This window comes from Colobus angolensis, unplaced genomic scaffold (genome assembly GCF_000951035.1).
Source record: "Colobus angolensis palliatus isolate OR3802 unplaced genomic scaffold, Cang.pa_1.0 Scaffold37, whole genome shotgun sequence".
Classification (NCBI taxonomy): Eukaryota; Metazoa; Chordata; class Mammalia; order Primates; family Cercopithecidae; genus Colobus; species Colobus angolensis.
The window spans coordinates 3,068,461-3,086,251 of record NW_012117043.1 but is presented as its reverse complement, the minus strand read 5'-3'; the positions used below and the strand labels follow the sequence as shown (position 1 = coordinate 3,086,251).

Below are 17,791 nucleotides of genomic sequence, written 5' to 3'. Positions count from 1 at the left end.
TTCAGCACAACATAATAAACTGTGCTAGGACACGGGGCGCTGTGGGATGTTAGAGTTGGTGAGGTGAAGAACAGTGTCACTCATGTCCTAGGCCAAGGGAACCACGAGGGAAAAGAAAGAGAGCTTCAAGTTAAAAGTAGAGAGTAGTGGAGGAAAGAAGCTAGAGATATATAGAGAACCAAGTCACTTAGGGCTTTGTATGAGGAATTTGGCCTTCATTCTGCAGGTGATGAGAAGCTATCAAAGCACTGTAAGTAAAGAGGTGATACAATCAGATTCGTGATTTCAGGAGATCACTCCAGCTGCAGTGTGAAACATAAGAGAAGGACAAGACTGGGGACAAGAGGACTAGTTAGGAAGTTATTGCAAAGGCCCAGGGGAGAAATGATAAGAGTCTGAACTAAACTGTAGCAGTGATAAGAGAGGTAAATTTTAGAGACTGAATGAAAGATTTGCTGATTGAGTAATTGATTTAGTACAGGAAGTAATGGTGAGGGTAGGAGAAGAAATTATGATGTGATGACTCCCATCCATTCATTCAGTCATTTGAATTGAAATGCTTCTTAAAGAAGTTTGATAAGTCAGGCACCCTACTGGGTGCTAGCAATCCACCCAGTATGGAGTGGTGAGCAAAGCAGATGTGATTCCCATTCTCTTGAAGCTAACAAGCATTAGGACATCATCTGTACCTTGTCATGTACACGGACAGACATTATCTGAATAATTTTTAAAATAGGTATGTAAAAATTATAACTATTCTGAAGGAAAATAGTAGTGTTTAGATTAGGAGATAAGAAAAGGCCTCTCTTTTTTTTTTTCTTTTGAGATGGAGTCTCATTCTGTCACCCAGGCTGGAATGCAGTGGCTCAATCTCGGCTCACTGCAACTTCTGCCTTCCTGGTTCAAGTGATTCTCCTGCCTCAGCCCCCCAAGTAACTGGGACTACAGTGCCCGCCACCACACCCAGCTAATTTTTGTATTTTTAGTAGAGATGGGGTTTTGCCTTGTTGGCCAGGCTGGTCTCCAACTCTTGATCTCAAGTGATTTGCCCGCCTCAGCCTCCCAACGTGCCGAGATTACAGGCATGAGCCACCATGCCAGGACAAAAAGGCCTCCCTTAGCGACACTGTAGGTGAGACAGGAAGAGTAGACAGGCAGGCAGATAATTGACAGGGTAGAAGTAGTCTGGGTGGAGGGAGCTGCACTTTTGAGGCCCCGAGATAAGAAAAAGCTTAGTGTGTTCAAGAAATGAAAAGGGGCCGGGCACAGTGGCTCACGCCTGTAATCCTAGCACTTTGGGAGGCCGAGGTGGACGGATCACAAGGTCAGGAGTTCGAGACTAGCCTGACCAACATGGTGAAACTCTGTCTCTACTAAAAATACAAAAATTAGCCAGGCGTGGTGGCATGTACCCGTAATCCCAGCTACTCAGGAGGCTGAGGCAGGAGAATCGCTTGAACCCAGGAGTTGGAGGTTGCAGTGAGCCGAGATAGCGCCACCACACTCCAGCCTGGGTGACAGAGTGAGAATGTTTCAAAAAAAAAGAGAGAGGAGAAATGAAAAGGAGGCCAGAGTTGCTGGAGCTCAGTGAGCAGGCAGGGAGAATATAGTAAAACAAGGCTGGAGGGATGACCAGGGCCAGATTCTGAAATGTGTTACAGGCCTTCTTAAGCAGTGGGAAGCAAGAGTTTTAGACGGAAGAATATCATGATTACATTTGAATTTTAAAAGGTTGATGTGCTTGCAATATGGAAAATGGGTTAGATTTGAGGATGACAACAGTGGAAGCATGAACGCTCTTGCAGTAGTCTGGGTAAGAAAAGATTGCATATTTAAGAAAAGCTTGGCCAGGTGCAATGGCTCATGCCTGTTGTAATTCAGCACTTTGAGAAGCTGAGGTGTGAGGATTGCTTGAGCCCAGGAGTTTAAGACCAGCTTGGACAACACAGTGAGATCCCGTATCTAAAATAAAACAAAACAAGAAACAAAAAACTAGTTGGGTTTGGTGACACACACCTATGGTCCCAGCTGCTTGAGAGGTTGAGGCGGGAAGATCACTTGAGCCCAGGAGCTGGAGGGTGCAGCGAGCTATGGTGTGCCACTGCACTCCAGTCTGGGCGACAGAGCGAGACCCTGTCTCCAAAAAAAAACAAAAAACAAAAAACCACCTTGGCTTAGAGGTGATGTCAAAGTAGCTGTATACAAAGTAAATAGAGTCAAGATCTGTTCTGGATTAAAATAAACAGGACTGAGTGAAGAGGAAAATGTGTGGGAAAAGGGATATTAAATTAGAGTTCTTTGGTTGCTAATAATAAAAATCAAATCTGACTGACTTAAACAAAAAGGGAATTTTAAAAATAAGGGTATTGGATAACTAAAAAAATTGGGTGGAGAACTAGGCTTAGTAATGACAGGGGCCAAGTCAGTAGGAGCTAATTGACAGTTTCACTGGGTTACTGCCACTGGAATGAAATAGGTCCTACTGATTTTTCCTGTCTCACTGCCCTTGTGACTCGAGTGGGAGGAAGGAAGGACCTTGTGTAGGAAGGAAAGAAGTTTAATATTGAGTTTGATGGGGCAGAAAACAGGAAACTACTGTCTAGACTCAGAGGTTGCTGGGAAGCTGAAGTCAATTGCTTTGATAACAGGAGAACTAAAGAGAAGTCCCAGAAAAGGCACTCCCAGCTACATGAGTTTAAGCCATACGTTTGGCTTTTGATAACCAAGACAGTAAGAGTTACAGATCTTATGGAAGGAGCATATAATTGCATCTGAGAGCCTCATCAGCTTTCATAGAGCAAGGACAAGGTATCTCGATTTATAGTACTCAAAATTTAGTAAAGAAAAATCCTCACCCCCCCCCGATGTTAAGTTGACGTTAGGGAGGAAGATTGAATTTGGGATAGCCAAAGAAACATCAGATGCCCAGTATAGAGGGGGAAGTCTAGGATGACTCTCTTTTTAAAAATTTATTTATTTATTTATTTGGAGACGGAGTCTCGCTCTGTCGCCCAGGCTGGAGTGCAGTGGCATGATCTCGGCTCACTGCAAGCTCCGCCCCCTGGGTTCCCGCCATCCTCCTGCCTCAGTCTCCTGAGTAGCTGGGACTACAGGTGCCTGCCGCCACACCCGGCTAATTTTTTGTATATTTAGTAGAGATGTGGTTTCATTGTGTTAGCCAGGATGGTCTCGATCTCCTGACCTCGTGATCCGCCCGCCTCGGCCTCCCAAAGTGCCGTAGGATGACTCCCTTTCTCAGACAATAGAGCTCTTGGACTTTACAAACACAAATATCTGGTTAACCCTCTTTAAGAGTTAAGAGTCCGAATGATAGAAACATAAAAACATCTTTACTCAAGGACCTGAGCTCTTTGCAGACTTTCTAGCTGAAAACTATTCAACTATTGGGGGGCGCCCTTCTACAAACGAAAAATCAATTTTGGGACAAGATAAAGTACGGTTCCAAGTGTATACTAATGGGTTGGCGGCCAAGTGCTTCTAACCTTCTGCACTTAAGAGCCCTATTTAACTCTCTTAAAGACTGAAATACATCTTCTTTAGTTCTATTGTCAAAACTATTAAATTCAGCTTCTCAGCGACCTCTAAGTCTAGACAGCATTTCCCTGTTTGTTGTCTGCCCCACCAAACTCATTATTAAACTTCTTTCCTTCCTACACAATGTCCTCCCTCTCTCCCTTCCTTTTCTTCCTTCTCTGATCCAAGTAAGCAGTACTGTAGAATTTGAGGTCTGAAGCATGTGGTATTGCATAGTGCTACACCATTGAGAGGGATAACTTTTAGACTTAAGGACCTGCCATCTGCAACCAAATAACATCTAGAGAGTTGTGCATCTAATGTTCCACTTAGTGAGCATTAAGGGCGAATGCTATTGGTACTGTGGTCAAAAGCCCAACCATTAGGAGTTCCAGAGAACAAACTCAATGTGGAAAATCCTGTAGTATTTAGAAAAGTGGAATTGGTTCTCTAATTAAGTGATGATTAAATCTGTGATCCTTTTTGAAGACATAGCACTACTATCTTGACACAGCTCTGGAAGAATGGGAACTATTCTAATAAGCTGAGATCTTTTAACAAACATCTTGGGACAAAACAAATGTGGAAAGACTTATCCTTCCTAGTTAAGAGACTATCATCTTTTGATCTCCGATCCCACAGTCACCTGTCAATGTAACACTTAGAAGTCATTTCAGATACCGTCTTAAGATTGCAGCTCTCTGTGGATGGGGTCTGAACCATGCTTCAGCTTGCCCTATTCCCTTACCTTGTATCAATCTTGTCCCTAATTTTGTGCCCCAGTCTGCCTGCTGCTTTAGTGAGTTCCAATCTAAATTAATTCCATTGTTTGTACATTTTTTGATTTTGCTGTTTTGCAATTACCTTTTTTCTGGTCCCTGCCGTTTGACCATGCCACTTGCTTAATTTTATCACAACTCCAATTTATCTACACCATAGAGAAACTAATTTAATGTCTCTTAGTATTTGTAGGCAGGTCTAAGAGCGAAGCCTACACTGGTTAATAACTGCCCACCGGTTTTGAAGATCATCAGTGCAATTAAACCAATGAACACTTTTTAAAGGATGTAATGCCTGAAAGTAATATGACTGGCACTGAAGCGGAAGACAATATAAAGAAAAGCCATGGTTCTTGCCTTCAAATAGCTTACTGTCTAGTGAGAGAGATGGCAATAGAAGCAATTAAATACAATGTAAGTTTAAATTGGAAAACAAGTCCAAGAAGCACCTGGTTATACAGAGAGACGAGTGCCCAGATGAGAATAGGGAAGACTTCACAAAGGAGTTGGAATGGGAGGCCAAGGCAAGAAGATTGCTTGAAGCCAGGAGTTCAAGACCAGCCTGGGCAATATAGTGAGACCCAGTTTCTTAAAACAAACAAACTCGAAATAAGAGCAAATGTTTATATAGTATCATATACCAGGTACAGGTACTGTTCTGAATGCTTTACATATATTAACTCATTCTAAACTATTTTAATATGTAACTATAGAGGGAAGAGCATAGGTCAAACACAAAAGCCTAACTCATAAATTCTTTCTCATCTGTAAAAGGGGTTAGACAAATATTATCTCCTTCTCATAACTAATCAGAAAACTACCTAGACTGATTGGAGAAGTAAGCCAGGTGGCTGAATAGAGATACCCAGAAACAAGATCTTTTACTATGTTTGCTCTCTGTACTACAAAAAGTTAGATTATGGAGCCACTTTACCTACCTATAACTGTGCACTTATATTATTTTACTTATAAATCTCAACAAGTAATACAGGATTTGTTTCCCATTCAAACAAGATAAGTATTTGAGAGTGTGCTGCTATAGACACAAGGAAAGTATAAGAGAAAGAAAGGGCTACTTTCCCCAGCCACAAGCACAGGAAAAAGCCTTAAGCCCTTGGGTAGAGGCAACAAAAGCAGGAGTTTAGTATTTCATCACAGAATCCAAGAGAATAATCTCCAATTATACAGGTAGGGAAGACAAGACACTTAGACCATTTGTCTAATGCTATGGAAGGAGCTGGTATTGAGCAATGGATTAAATCTAATTCAGCTAATATATTTGATCAGATGCAGTTAGAATAACCTTTCAGGTTTAGACTGAGGGATTCAGGTTGCTAAATAAGCAGGAGGTAGAACGCATGGCTCTGATAACTGTAGTTAATTTTGAACTACTGTATCCTGCCTGTAACCAAGCAAGCTGTCATTTTGAGACCAGTGCCAGCCCTTCATTTCCATTCACAATGCCGTGAACCCCTGAGGCATACAAATGAAAGCTGGCCACTTATGGAGATCTCTTTGGGACCACTTATATGAAATGACGAATAGGGTTAAATTCTAAAAAATTAAATCCAAAGAGATTTCCCAGAAGTTATGCATAAACCGTCATTAGGTACATTTTCCATTTTGAATTCTTGTGGATAGGAGCCAATAGGATGGTGAGGCCAGCATTGCATACTGCAATATGCTCAGTACTTAAATGCTTTGTATTTGAATCTTTCATATTTTTGGCTGGGCATAAAGCAGCATCTTTCAAGCCAAGTAAGAAGAATACTGAAAGAGAGAAAATTTAGGTTAAAAAAAATACCTATTTTATTTTTTATTATTTATTTCTTTATTTTTAGTAAAATCTTTAATTTCAAATTAGAGAAATTTTCTAGACAACATGAAGGTTTAGCAATTTTCTAATGAAAATCAGAAATTCATTTGGGATAACTGAAACTTCTAAAAAATTCACCTAATTTGAGGATGGTGAAATATGACAATTTCAAACAAAACAATTCTGTCTCTTAACTTATGCTACATGCCAATGAGCCAGTTCTATGGAAGTCTGCTTGTTGGACTTTATTTTGTTAAAAGTTAGTTAGACCTTACTCTGATTGTAGTTCTAAACAATTTTTAACATAATTATCTGAAATTGAGTGAGGCATAGAGCTTTTGAGATCTTTTTTTTCCCTGATGTTGTTGAATCTTAACAGATTATAAAACATTTTCAAAAAACGTTTAAACAAAATAATCAAAGCAGAATACTCCTACCAATCAATTCAGTAGCCTTTGCCACCACCTTTAAGTGTGTGTCTCTTCTTCCAGGTAGATATAGCTGGCATTGAGAATGAAGAGAAATGCTACTGTCTATTCATGGAACTCCTGGGATCTAGAAAAATACCAATTTTAATAAGACACTAGAATCATGTGATGCTTTGACACCTATCCCCAATATTTTATTGCTTGAGAAGAAAACATATGTATCGTCTGCTTTGGAAGAAATATATATATCCCTATGCTTCAGACCTAAGCAGTTTTGCAAAGAGAGATGATATTAATACATACTTGCAATAGCTTAAAAGCCAGTTGAGAAAGTAATATAAATTGGAAGGGATGGAAGGGTGATGTGCCTTCTTTCTATGTTGCTTTGTTGTTGCTCACTCTGAGAAAGTGAGACCTACGTAATGTCCTTGGAAGGGTGATGAATTGAGAAAACTGTCTTCTGGTAGATTTCTGAATTTCAGTGTAATCATGCTGGGGTGGCGGGGAAGCTTTCCATCAGCAGTCACTTTACAGACCCAGTGAGTTATCAGGACACAGACTCTGGCATCTCCTTAGACAGACATCCAGGAAACAAACAAGGGATAAAGAAAAGCTCGCAAGCAAGCACTTCAGATGCCAGCCACCCTGTTCCAGCCCTTATTCTACTCCTCCTCACTGGTTACGTTAAAGGAAAAATTGGATACCATTGAAAAACAAAATCCTCATGACCTTCATACATTCAGACTTTATAAACGGAGGTGGGGATTTCAGAGCAATGACAGGAGTTTTAATAAAGGAAAACAGAATACCAAACTAGGAATTTTAAAATCGAGGAAATGCTCAGTGTTGATGAAAGGTACGGCTGTGGAGATTTAAGGAACTGGAGGGAACTGATTTCCCATGGAGAGTCCTCCAGCCTCTGGAAGCATTCTTTCCCTGGCATTGATGTTGAACATGATTCCATTCTTTTTTTCCTTTCTTGAAATTCCTGGCAGAATTTCTGATTTGGCAATTGGGACTAATTACATTTTCTTGTTCATTGCAATTCAAAAACTGTGTTTCATTTTAAAACACAAAACTTATGCCTATCCAGAATTACTGTATTCCCACTATGAACGAATTTGCTGTCATTAGGTTTAAATCAGAAGATATCTGAGTCTTATAATTTTAGTTCAAATAGAAATTTCATGACTAAAGTTTAATTTCTCAAAAGATGATGATGCCAATCAGTTCTCAGCTCCTAGAATTCAAGAGATAGAAAATTCACTAGGCCTGGCTACAGCTCACTGGAAAACGCACAGGGATTTTGATTCGTTTTGTTTTCTTTACTTTCACATTTGCCCAGGTCAAGTTAGGCAACATGGGGTAGGAAGAAGAGAAAACAGCGAGTCAGGGAAATGTGGGTTCTTTTCCAAAGTTTCCAAAGTTTGTCACTTACTTAGCCAAGTGACATTGGACAAATTATCTAACCTTACTGAGCCTCAGTTTTGAAGTTCATATAATGGAGATAATAATACCTATTCTACATTCTTCATAGGCTAATTGGGAGATCAAAACAAATCATATGATGGAAAGTTCTATGTAAAGAATAAAGAAGAGTCAGGCTGGGTGTAGTAGCTCATGCTTGTAATCCCAGCACTTTGGGAAGCCAAGTCAGGAGGATCACTTGAGCTCAGGAGTTTGAGAACAGTCTGGGCAGCAAAGTGAGACCTCCTAGCTATTTAAGAAAAAACAAAAAAAAATTAGCTGGGCATGGTGGCTTGTGCCTCTAGTTCCAGCTTCTCAGGAGGCTGGGGAAGGAGGATTGTTTGAACCTAGGAGGTTGAGGCTGCCGTGGGCCAAAATCAGTCCACTGTACTATGGCCTGGGTAACAGAGTGAGACTCTGTCTCAAAAAGGAAAGAAAAAAAAAAAGAGACTAACGAAGAGTCGAGGTAAAAAGTCTACTCCCAGACGCAAAGGTAGAGATGGCTATTAAATAATCACTGCCAGGAAAACAATCTGTTAGTGCTGTTTCTTTACTTATTAATTTCCAATAACTTCTTTCTGACTAGAGGATAAGTTGGAAACACTTTATCAGGGCATAAAAAATCTTCAATAAATTTTATAGCTTATCTTTCACCTTTTTCACCATCTCCTACAGAGACATTCATCAACTTTCTTAATCTTTCGCAAGCAAACCACACTCATTCATGTTGCCAACTCTTTGCTCATGCCATTCCTTCTGCCTGCCAGGTATATTTTTACTGTCTGTGAAGACTCAACTGGAAGACTGGGTAAGAAAAGATGGTATTTTAAAAAGCCTGGCCAGGGCGCGGTGGCTCAAGCCTGTAATCCCAGCACTTTGGGAGGCCGAGACGGGTGGATCACGAGGTCAGGAGATCGAGACCATCCTGAGCTACACGGTGAAACCCCGTCTCTACTAAAAAATACAAAAAAAAAAAAAAAAAAAAAAAAAAAAAAAAAAAGCCTGGCCAGGCACAGTGGTTCATGCTTGTAAGCCCAGCACTTTAGGAGGCCAAAGCAGGAGGATCGCTTGAGCCCAGGCATTCAAGACCAGCCTGGGCAACACAGTGGGACCCCATCGCTACAAAAACAAAATACAAAACATTAATTGGGCATGGTGGCAAGGGCTGGTAGTCCTAGCTACCTGAGAGGCTGAGGTAAGAGGATTGCTTGAGCTTGAGAAGTCAAGGCTGCAGTGGGTCATAATGGCACCACTGCACTCCAGACTGGGTGACAGAGTGAGAGTCTGTCTCCAAAAAGAAAAAACAAACAGACTCAAATGGAAGGCCATAGAGAGTAGTGGCTCTGCATGGTTGGAGTAAACTAGAGGTATTTCAAATTTCTGATCTGTTTCTTGTTAGATTGCGCAAGTTAATTTATTTATCTGGACCTCAGTTTCTTTATCTGAAAAACTGGAAGTATAATGTCTAGCTCATAGGATTGCTGTAAAAATTATACGAAATGATATAAGTAAAGAGCATATTATAATGTCCCATACATAGTAAGTGGTCAATAAATGGTAGCTATTTTTATTACTATATTGAAATGTCTCCTTTTCTATGAAAACTTTCCTGATGCCCCCAGGCAGAGTTGTCTCTTTAGCTTCATAGCACTTTTTAAAAACATACTCTGATAACACGATGGGAACATATCATATATGGCCCTTGAAATGCCATGCCTGTTCTTTTATTGATTGATTGACAGTCTTTTTATGAATTATAATAACTTCAGAAAAATGCTGAACTGTAAATGCACATTATCACAGATAATTATAAAGTGAAACTCATGAGACCACCTGTGCTGGATCATTTTATTTCAAATTGATTAACCTGGGACCTGTGTTTCCCAGAGTCCCCTTCCAGGCATGGCCAAAACAGCAGCTTGTGTGAGATTTGGGAGGCAGAGGTGAAGCAGCAGCCCTTCTCTCTGCAAGTTGCTGTGGTGGGTGTGGACACAGAGAGAAGCACAGGTCTCACAGGGTCCAGGTGTCCTTGCTCTTCTCTGTGCCACACGCAACTCTTCTTCCCAACAGCGGTCCCAGGCTCATGACCAGATGTTTGGCTGCAGATTCACAGAAGCAACAGCTGCCCACAGACTCCTTCGCTAGCCAAAGGAGTCTGTGCAGTCTCATTTCGGCCGCTGGATGCACTCGGTTTCTCAATTGGATCAATTGGTGACTCCACTGGTCCTCCAACTTCCTCTTGAGGTGTTACTTCCCCAGCTCCTCCCACAGTCGTGTAAGGTCTAATTCCTATAATAAATCCCTTATCCTATGACCCAAAGAGGTTCTGCTTCCCTGATTGAGCTGCAACTAAATACACCATTATCCAGGTCAAAAACTAGAACATCACTGGCACCCCAAAAGTCCCCTTTATGTCCCTTTCTGATCACACTCCTCTCTTTTCTCCTAGAGGTAATCATGATCTGACTTTTATGATAATCATTCTCACTTTTTCTTTCCTTCTTTCTTTTTATTTTTTTTTTAAGACAGAGTCTTGCTCTGTCACCCAGGCTGCAGTGCAGTGGCGTGATCTCAGCTCACTGCAACCTCTACCTCCCGGGTTCAAGCAATTCTCCTGCCTTAGCCTCTTGAGCAGCTGGGATTACAGGCATGTCACCACACCCAGCTGATTTTTGTATTTTTTTTAGTAAAAGATGGGGTTTCACCATGTTGGTCAAGCTGGTCTTGAATTCCTGACCTTGTGATCCTCCTGCCCTGGCCTCCCAAAGTGTTGGGATTACAGGTGTGAGCCACCACACCTGACCAATAATAAGTTTTCTAAGATTTATTAATGTGGCTGTGTGCAACCTAGTTTACTAATTTTCACAATATGCCACAATTTATATCTTCTATTCTTTTTAAGTGGTTTGTTTATATGTCTCTGTTTCTCATTTGATGAGCAGAAACTGTGTCTTACCTATCTTTGCATGTTCCTCCCATTTAACCTGCTCATCCCAGCATATACGATGAGCCTATCCTATTTGCCTATCTCAGCTAGGACCTCAACACTGAATTACAACTCTATTGTGTTTCTTTAGTGATCATCTCGTTCCTTCTATGCAGCACCTATTCCAAATCTTTTCCATCATACATAAACCTTTAACTCTCTTGCCTTCCCCTCACTCTCAGCAGACGGCTTCTCTAACCTCTTAGAAAAAAATAAATGTCACCAGATAGGAACTCCTTTGACTTTGTGCTACCAAACGTAAAAATCTACCTGCACCCAAATCCATATTTTTCTTCTTTCCTCCTATTACAATGAAAAGGATGTCTTTCCTGCTATTCAAGATTAATCTTTCTATATGTGTCATGGATTTCATTCCTAACTCCTCAGAACCTTCACTGATCAACTTCCCTCTTTCATTTGTATTTAACTACTCCTTCTAGAATTTAAACATGCTCAGGTCTCTTCTTAGGAAGAATATGCGTTTACCTATCCGCCAGCTATAATTATGTCTTCAGTTACTGTACTGTCTCCTCCCACACAGTTAAACTTCTTGTAAGAGTACTCTGATTTAATCCAATCTTAACATTTCTTCAATTCCTACTTCTCAGCTCACTGCAATCTAACTGCCTTCTGAACCATCCCCTGTAACTAAAGCAAAAACTCTCTTAACGTATATTTAGCTAACATAATATAAATTGACTGACACTGTCTGTTGCCTTTATAAAACATATAGGCAGTAGCACTATAGCTAATGTGCTACTGCCTAGTACATACATGGATTTTTGTTTTTTGGTTTTCTTTTCTATGGGTTTTTGTTTTCTCTATGTAGCTTTAGGCTTACCAAGAATCAGTTGTGTTTATTTAACCTATTTATGCTGGGTATTCTTATTACTATAATTATGTAATTTAACTCATTATTACATATACTCATATAACTATTATATGAAATATAAATAGAAAAAACAAAATAGTTGTTTCTGTGCAAATTAAATTGAATGGTTTGGAAAGATTTACAATTTTCCACTGAATTGGGGTGAGCAAGAAAAGATCGAGGGAAACATAAACATCTAGGATTCTGCATTCAGACTGCTTCATGAGCACCTTTGAGTTCTTGGTCTATTTTAAATAAACTAAAACAGGGAATGAAAGACACTACCTTTATGGATATGATTTAGGTGAGAAAACCGAGGCTGAATTCCAATAAACAGATCATACTCAAAGAAAGGTTTAGGGCTCCTATCAAAAGATTGGCAAATAAAGGTACAGTGATATGTTTTCAGTTAAAATAGCATGTTAAATAATGTAAATTTTAAAAAGTGATTCTCCAATTTAGTCACTTTTTCAATGAACTGACCATGAAACAATTCCCAAATGCCACTCACACCACACCACTCAGACCACGTAACTTACAGTTTCTAAATCCAATAGATCCTTTTCCATTCCAACTTGACCTCTTGGCAATATGTAACACCGTTGACAAATGTCTTTTCAAATGCTCTCTTTCTGCTTCCCTCTGCCACAGGCGCGGGTCACGCTCTTGCTCGCGCTCTTTCTGCCGCCATCTTGCTTCCGCGTTCCCCGCACAAAATGCCCGGCGAAGTCACAGAAACCGTCCCTGCTACAGAGCGGGAGTTGCTGCAGCCCCAGACTGAGACAGGTTCTGGAACAGCATCTGACAGTGGTGAATCAGTACCGGGGTTTGAAGAACAGGATTCCACCCAGACCACCACACAAAAAGCCCAGCTGGCGGGAGCAGCTGAAATTGATGAAGAACCAGTTAGTAAAGCAAAACAGAGTCGGAGTGAAAAGAAGGCACGGAAGGCTATGTCCAAACTGGGTCTTCTACAGGTTACAGGAGTGACTAGAATCACTATCCGGAAATCTAAGAATATCCTCTTTGTCGTCACAAAACCAGATGTCTACAAGAGCCCTGCTTCTGATACCTACATCGTTTTTGGGGAAGCCAAGATCCAAGATTTATCTCAGCAAGCACAACTAGCAGCTGCTGAGAAATTCAGAGTTCAAGGTGAAGCTGTCTCAAACATTCAAGAAAACATACAGACTCCAACTGTACAAGAGGAGAGTGAAGAGGAAGAGGTCGATGAAACAGGTGTAGAAGTTAAGGACATAGAATTGGTCATGTCACAAGCAAATGTGTCGAGAGCAAAGGCAGTCCAAGCTCTGAAGAACAACAGTAATGATATTGTAAATGCAATTATGGAATTAACAATGTAACCATCTGAAAGCAACTTTTTTTGGTGTCTCAACGGAGTAACTGCAGCTTGGTTTGAAATTTGTGCTGTTTCTATCATAAACAAAGTTATGACTTCTTGCTGGAAAAGAAAAGAAAAGAAAAGAAAAGCTCTCTTTTTTTGGTCTCCAAGCGTGGTACTCTCTGGATCTACCTTCTTCCCTAGCTTATTCTTCAGTTTCCCTTGTGGTCATCTTTTCTCCTACCCAGTTCCTAAATATTAGTGCATCTCAGGGGTCTTTCTGAGGCCTTGTGTTCTTTTCGCTCTGCACACCCAACATAGGTGATCAGATTCATTCCCCTTGCTGATGATCCTCAAATGGTTTCAGTCCGATCTTTGTCCCAAGACACAGACTTGGATATCCAGCCACCTACATACCATCTTTCCTTGGATACTCTCCCAGCACCTCCATCACAGCATAGCCAAAAGTATACTCATCATCTCTCCTCCACTGGATAACTAGAGCTACCTTCTGCAATGTCCCCAGCTCAGTGAAAGCCACCATCATAACTCTTCATTCCCAAACCAGCTACTCAATACTCATCCTTAACTCTTCCCTATCCTTTAAAATCTCTGACATCCAATAAATCTTTAAGTCCTATTACTACTGCCTCCTGAGCATTTTTCAGATTCCTGCACTTCTCTGTATCTCTACTGCCATCATCCTCTCCCAGATTTTCCTAATAACCTTCTAAACCATCTCTCTACCTCCAGTCTCTCTTCTCTCTGATCCAATCTGCAACCAGAATTGCATATCCCTTCTTTAGTGTATGAGCAACTGAAATAGTCTGAACTCTTCATGTGGCTTATTAGACCTCGAATGGTCTGGTCTCTGCCAGTCTTCTGCTATTCCCCTAAATGCTCTGGTCATACTGAATGTCTTTCAGTTCCTGCAACATCATGCTCCCTTGCCCTCAAGCGTTTACACATGTTGTTCCCTCTACCTGGAACATTCCTAGTCATCTTTCAAATCTCGGCTTCAAAATCATTTCCTCAGGAAAGTTTACCCTAATCCCTAGACTAGGTTAGGTCTCTCTGAAATATGTTCTCATTATGCCTCTCTTTGCTGCAATTACTTGTTTAGTATTTGTCTTCTTAATTGGATGAAGTCTCTACAAGAGTAGTGGCCATGTCTTTCCTATTCACTGCTGGATTCCTAGCCCAGTTCCTATCAAGTAATAGGGACTCAATAATTGTTGAGCAAATGAATGAAAGAACAAATCGACAATAGCTAGCCCTCAATAATTGTTTGTTGGATGAATAGTCTTAAAAACAAATATACTATTAAATATAACCTGCTGTCCAGAGGAGAGTTGCCCTCAGCAAACTCACTGCCATGAGATATGTTATTCCAGAATCTGAAATTCTAGAGTTCTTTTTGGAATTGCCTTCATAACATGTGATATGTTCTCCTAAATACTCTAGATAGTGGCAAATATTCACACTTTGAGATTGGATTTTATTTTGGAAGCAGCAAAATCATTCAGAGCCAAAATGGGTGATCAAGCTGGGTAACTCCACCAGAGGTGAAAAATTAATTATGTGTGACTATAAATTAATGAGTCTGAGTTTTCTATATGGCTCATAAACTAGGTCATAAGGCAATTCCAATAGAGAAGTTCCCAAAGTGTTTTGATCTAATGCAGGATTGTTAAAATGTTTGTACAGCTTCCTAAGGGAACTCCTTTGTAGGGGGTATTGCTCATTTGATGTATACAGTCAGACATTTTTCAAAAATCTTGTTTCTTTTAGACACACTTTTATATACATATGAGCTTTCTCCAAGTTTCAGCAAAAGCGTAATATGGTAGAGCCCATAAATTGGAAGCAAATGTTACTTATCATCCTCATTATTGTGAATACTTACAATAATATGCAAATTATTGATAATCAAAATTTGGCCACAGGTCACCACAAAACAAAGTTACTTTAGCCCACCTACTTCAAATACTTCCAAAAAAATGTTATGAAATGTAGATAATCCTATGCCAACTAAGATAGTTCTCTAGGGTACCAACCACTGTGAGATTGGGTTGGCACTGTTCACTGAAGTTAATGAGTGAGTCCAAGGTTCACGGCACTGATGGTGCCTTCACACTCTGGTTAGAAGCCTCGAAATATGTATTAATGGTCATAAGGGAAATCATGGGCAAGAACAGAACTAGAGAAATAAATCTACTAAAAGCAGCAATAATAGATCTCATTTAGATCCCCCACTATGAGCGAGAAATTATGCTAAGCTAAGCACTTAATATGCAGGTGTTATTTTTCATTTTAGAACACAAAGCTAAGAGAGGTTGATGATACTCATTATCATACATCTCTCAATTAGAAGAGCTAGACTGAGAACCCATGGTCTACATGATTCCAAAGCCCATGTTCTTTCCACTTCACTCAAATTATGTAATGAACTGGAACGAGGCCACTCTCATATGCAAAAATGGTACATTTTTAGATCCCACCTCTATCACTGTAATTCTTTTTGTGCCCATTTTTTCAGCAGGGTCTCAGTCTTCTGGCAGCTTTACCTTATTCAAAATGAGCATCAGAGTTTTCTGTTGGGTACCTTTTCCTCAACTTTTTACTGTAATGTTGAGCATTTTCTGGCCAAGTTCTTGACTTTCCTTGAAGAGCTATGCCAACCTTCTAACTTCATTGCCCCCAAAGTTGTTACTCCCCATCCTTCTCAGATGATCTTCCCCATGGAAACTGATTTTCCATGATCTTTACTTCTTGTAGAATGGCAGGCACATTCTTGAAGGAAGGCACCAAGCCTTCCCTATGGGGAATTTTTCTTGCCACTTAATAATTGAGTCTGTTATGGGGAAGGGTGGGGTGGGGATGAGGGTCGATGGAATATTTCTAGTTACTAAATCTGATATCTGTATCTTGTTCAAGTACAGACTCCAGTGTGGATCTGGACCTTGCTACTGGACTCTGTCAGTCTCTAGGGAAAGCATCAGCTGTCATAACATTTTTATCATTTCTCTGTCTTGATTATGCCATTATGTAGATGGAACCAAATTCAGTTACCACTTTTAATTAGGTGCCCTTGATGAGGTTCTTGGAGAGAAACATGATTCATCTTGTGTAGGTGGGCTGGCACATTATCTCTGTTTTCTGGCTTAATAGTAGCAAAAATTATGATGCAAGAGTCTTTCGTGCCCAGTGATAGGGAAGCGTCCAGCTAAAGAAATTAGTAAGACCTTGTGTCATGAAACTTTGTGAATCCATTTTTTCTACCTGTTTACAAGTTAGCATGCTTTAACCTCATCTCCTTGCGTGTTGGACTTCATAGAGTTTATTTTAAGGTCCGTGGAGTCTGTTTCTAGCTCATCATTAATTTTAATCCTTTTTCTATCCCTTGCCATTCATCGTGATTTATTTAATTATGTATTATAAGCATCTCTTGAGTCACCTCTGCTCATACAGATCTTTTTTGGGCCCAAAAAAATAATATAGAATTTTACAAGCCTTCTTTATTCTCAAAGATCCTCTTATATTGTAATGAGGAGGGTAAACACATGAAAGAAAAAAAAACTTACCTAAGATAAATATTTCAAAGGATATAAGAAATAATTAGAAAGAAAACATCCAGGTATGGTGGCTCACACCTCTAATCCCAGCTCTTTGAGAGGCTAGGTGGGAGGATCAGTTGAGCCCAGGAGTTTGAGACAAGCCTGGGCAACATGGCAAAACCCCATCTCTACAAAAAATATGAAAATTAGCTGGGGGTGGTGGCCTGCACCTGTAGTCCCAGCTACTTGGGAGGCTGAGATGGGAGGATTCCTTGAGCCTGGGAGGTCGAGGCTACAGTGAGCTGTGATTCAGCTGCACTCCAACCTAGGTTTAAAAATAATAATAAAATAAAGTAAAAACAAAAATAAAGAAAACATGCAAAGAAGAGAATTATTAGGAGCCTCAATTGCTATTTTAGCAGACCTCTTTTTATCCATGTATTTATCTAACATTTTGCTCAGAGCAGCTTACACTATTGTTAGTCTACTAGTACTAATTTTCCAAGGTTTCTGTAAAGTGATTTAGTAGCAGGAATAATTATTCTCATCAAATACACAAGGGAAATAATCAGAACAGGATTTGTACAAGGTCTCATGACAGTTACAGAAAAGATATTTAGATGTCTTGACTCCTAGCAATTTACTAAAAATAAATAGATTTCTAGGGAGATTGGACCACGTATTTCTTCATTATCCGTTCGTCTACACATTTCTTCCTTACATCTGTAAAGCTTTAAGTGTGGAAACTAAATTCCAGGATGTGATAATTAGTGATAAAACGGCTAAGGATTATCAAGAAAGAAACCCAAGAAGAGAAACATGCACAAAATGTTGAAAAAAACTAGCAAAGATTTTTATACTTATTTTACTCTAAATCATCATTTTTTGAACTTTTAACCATGATTCACATTAAGAAATACATTTGGGCCGGGCGCGGTGGCTCAAGCCTGTAATCCCAGCACTTTGGGAGGCCGAGACGGGCGGATCACGAGGTCAGGAGATCGAGACCAT

General features: G+C 40.1%; 1 protein-coding gene across 1 annotated transcript; it reads left to right on the top strand.

Annotated features, from left to right (window-relative positions):
- Positions 1-12,522: 12,522 nt before the first annotated feature.
- NACA2 (nascent polypeptide-associated complex alpha subunit 2) lies at positions 12,523-13,348 on the top strand. Its single transcript, XM_011953653.1, has one exon. The coding sequence runs from the start codon at positions 12,598-12,600 to the stop codon at positions 13,243-13,245; it is 648 nt and encodes a 215-aa protein (XP_011809043.1). The 5' UTR covers positions 12,523-12,597; the 3' UTR covers positions 13,246-13,348.
- The last annotated feature ends 4,443 nt before the right edge of the window (positions 13,349-17,791 follow it).

Bases quoted from the DNA above. Each gene is read 5' to 3' on its own strand.
- NACA2 (XM_011953653.1), top strand. From the start codon at position 12,598: ATGCCCGGCGAAGTCACAGAAACCGTCCCTGCTACAGAGCGGGAGTTG.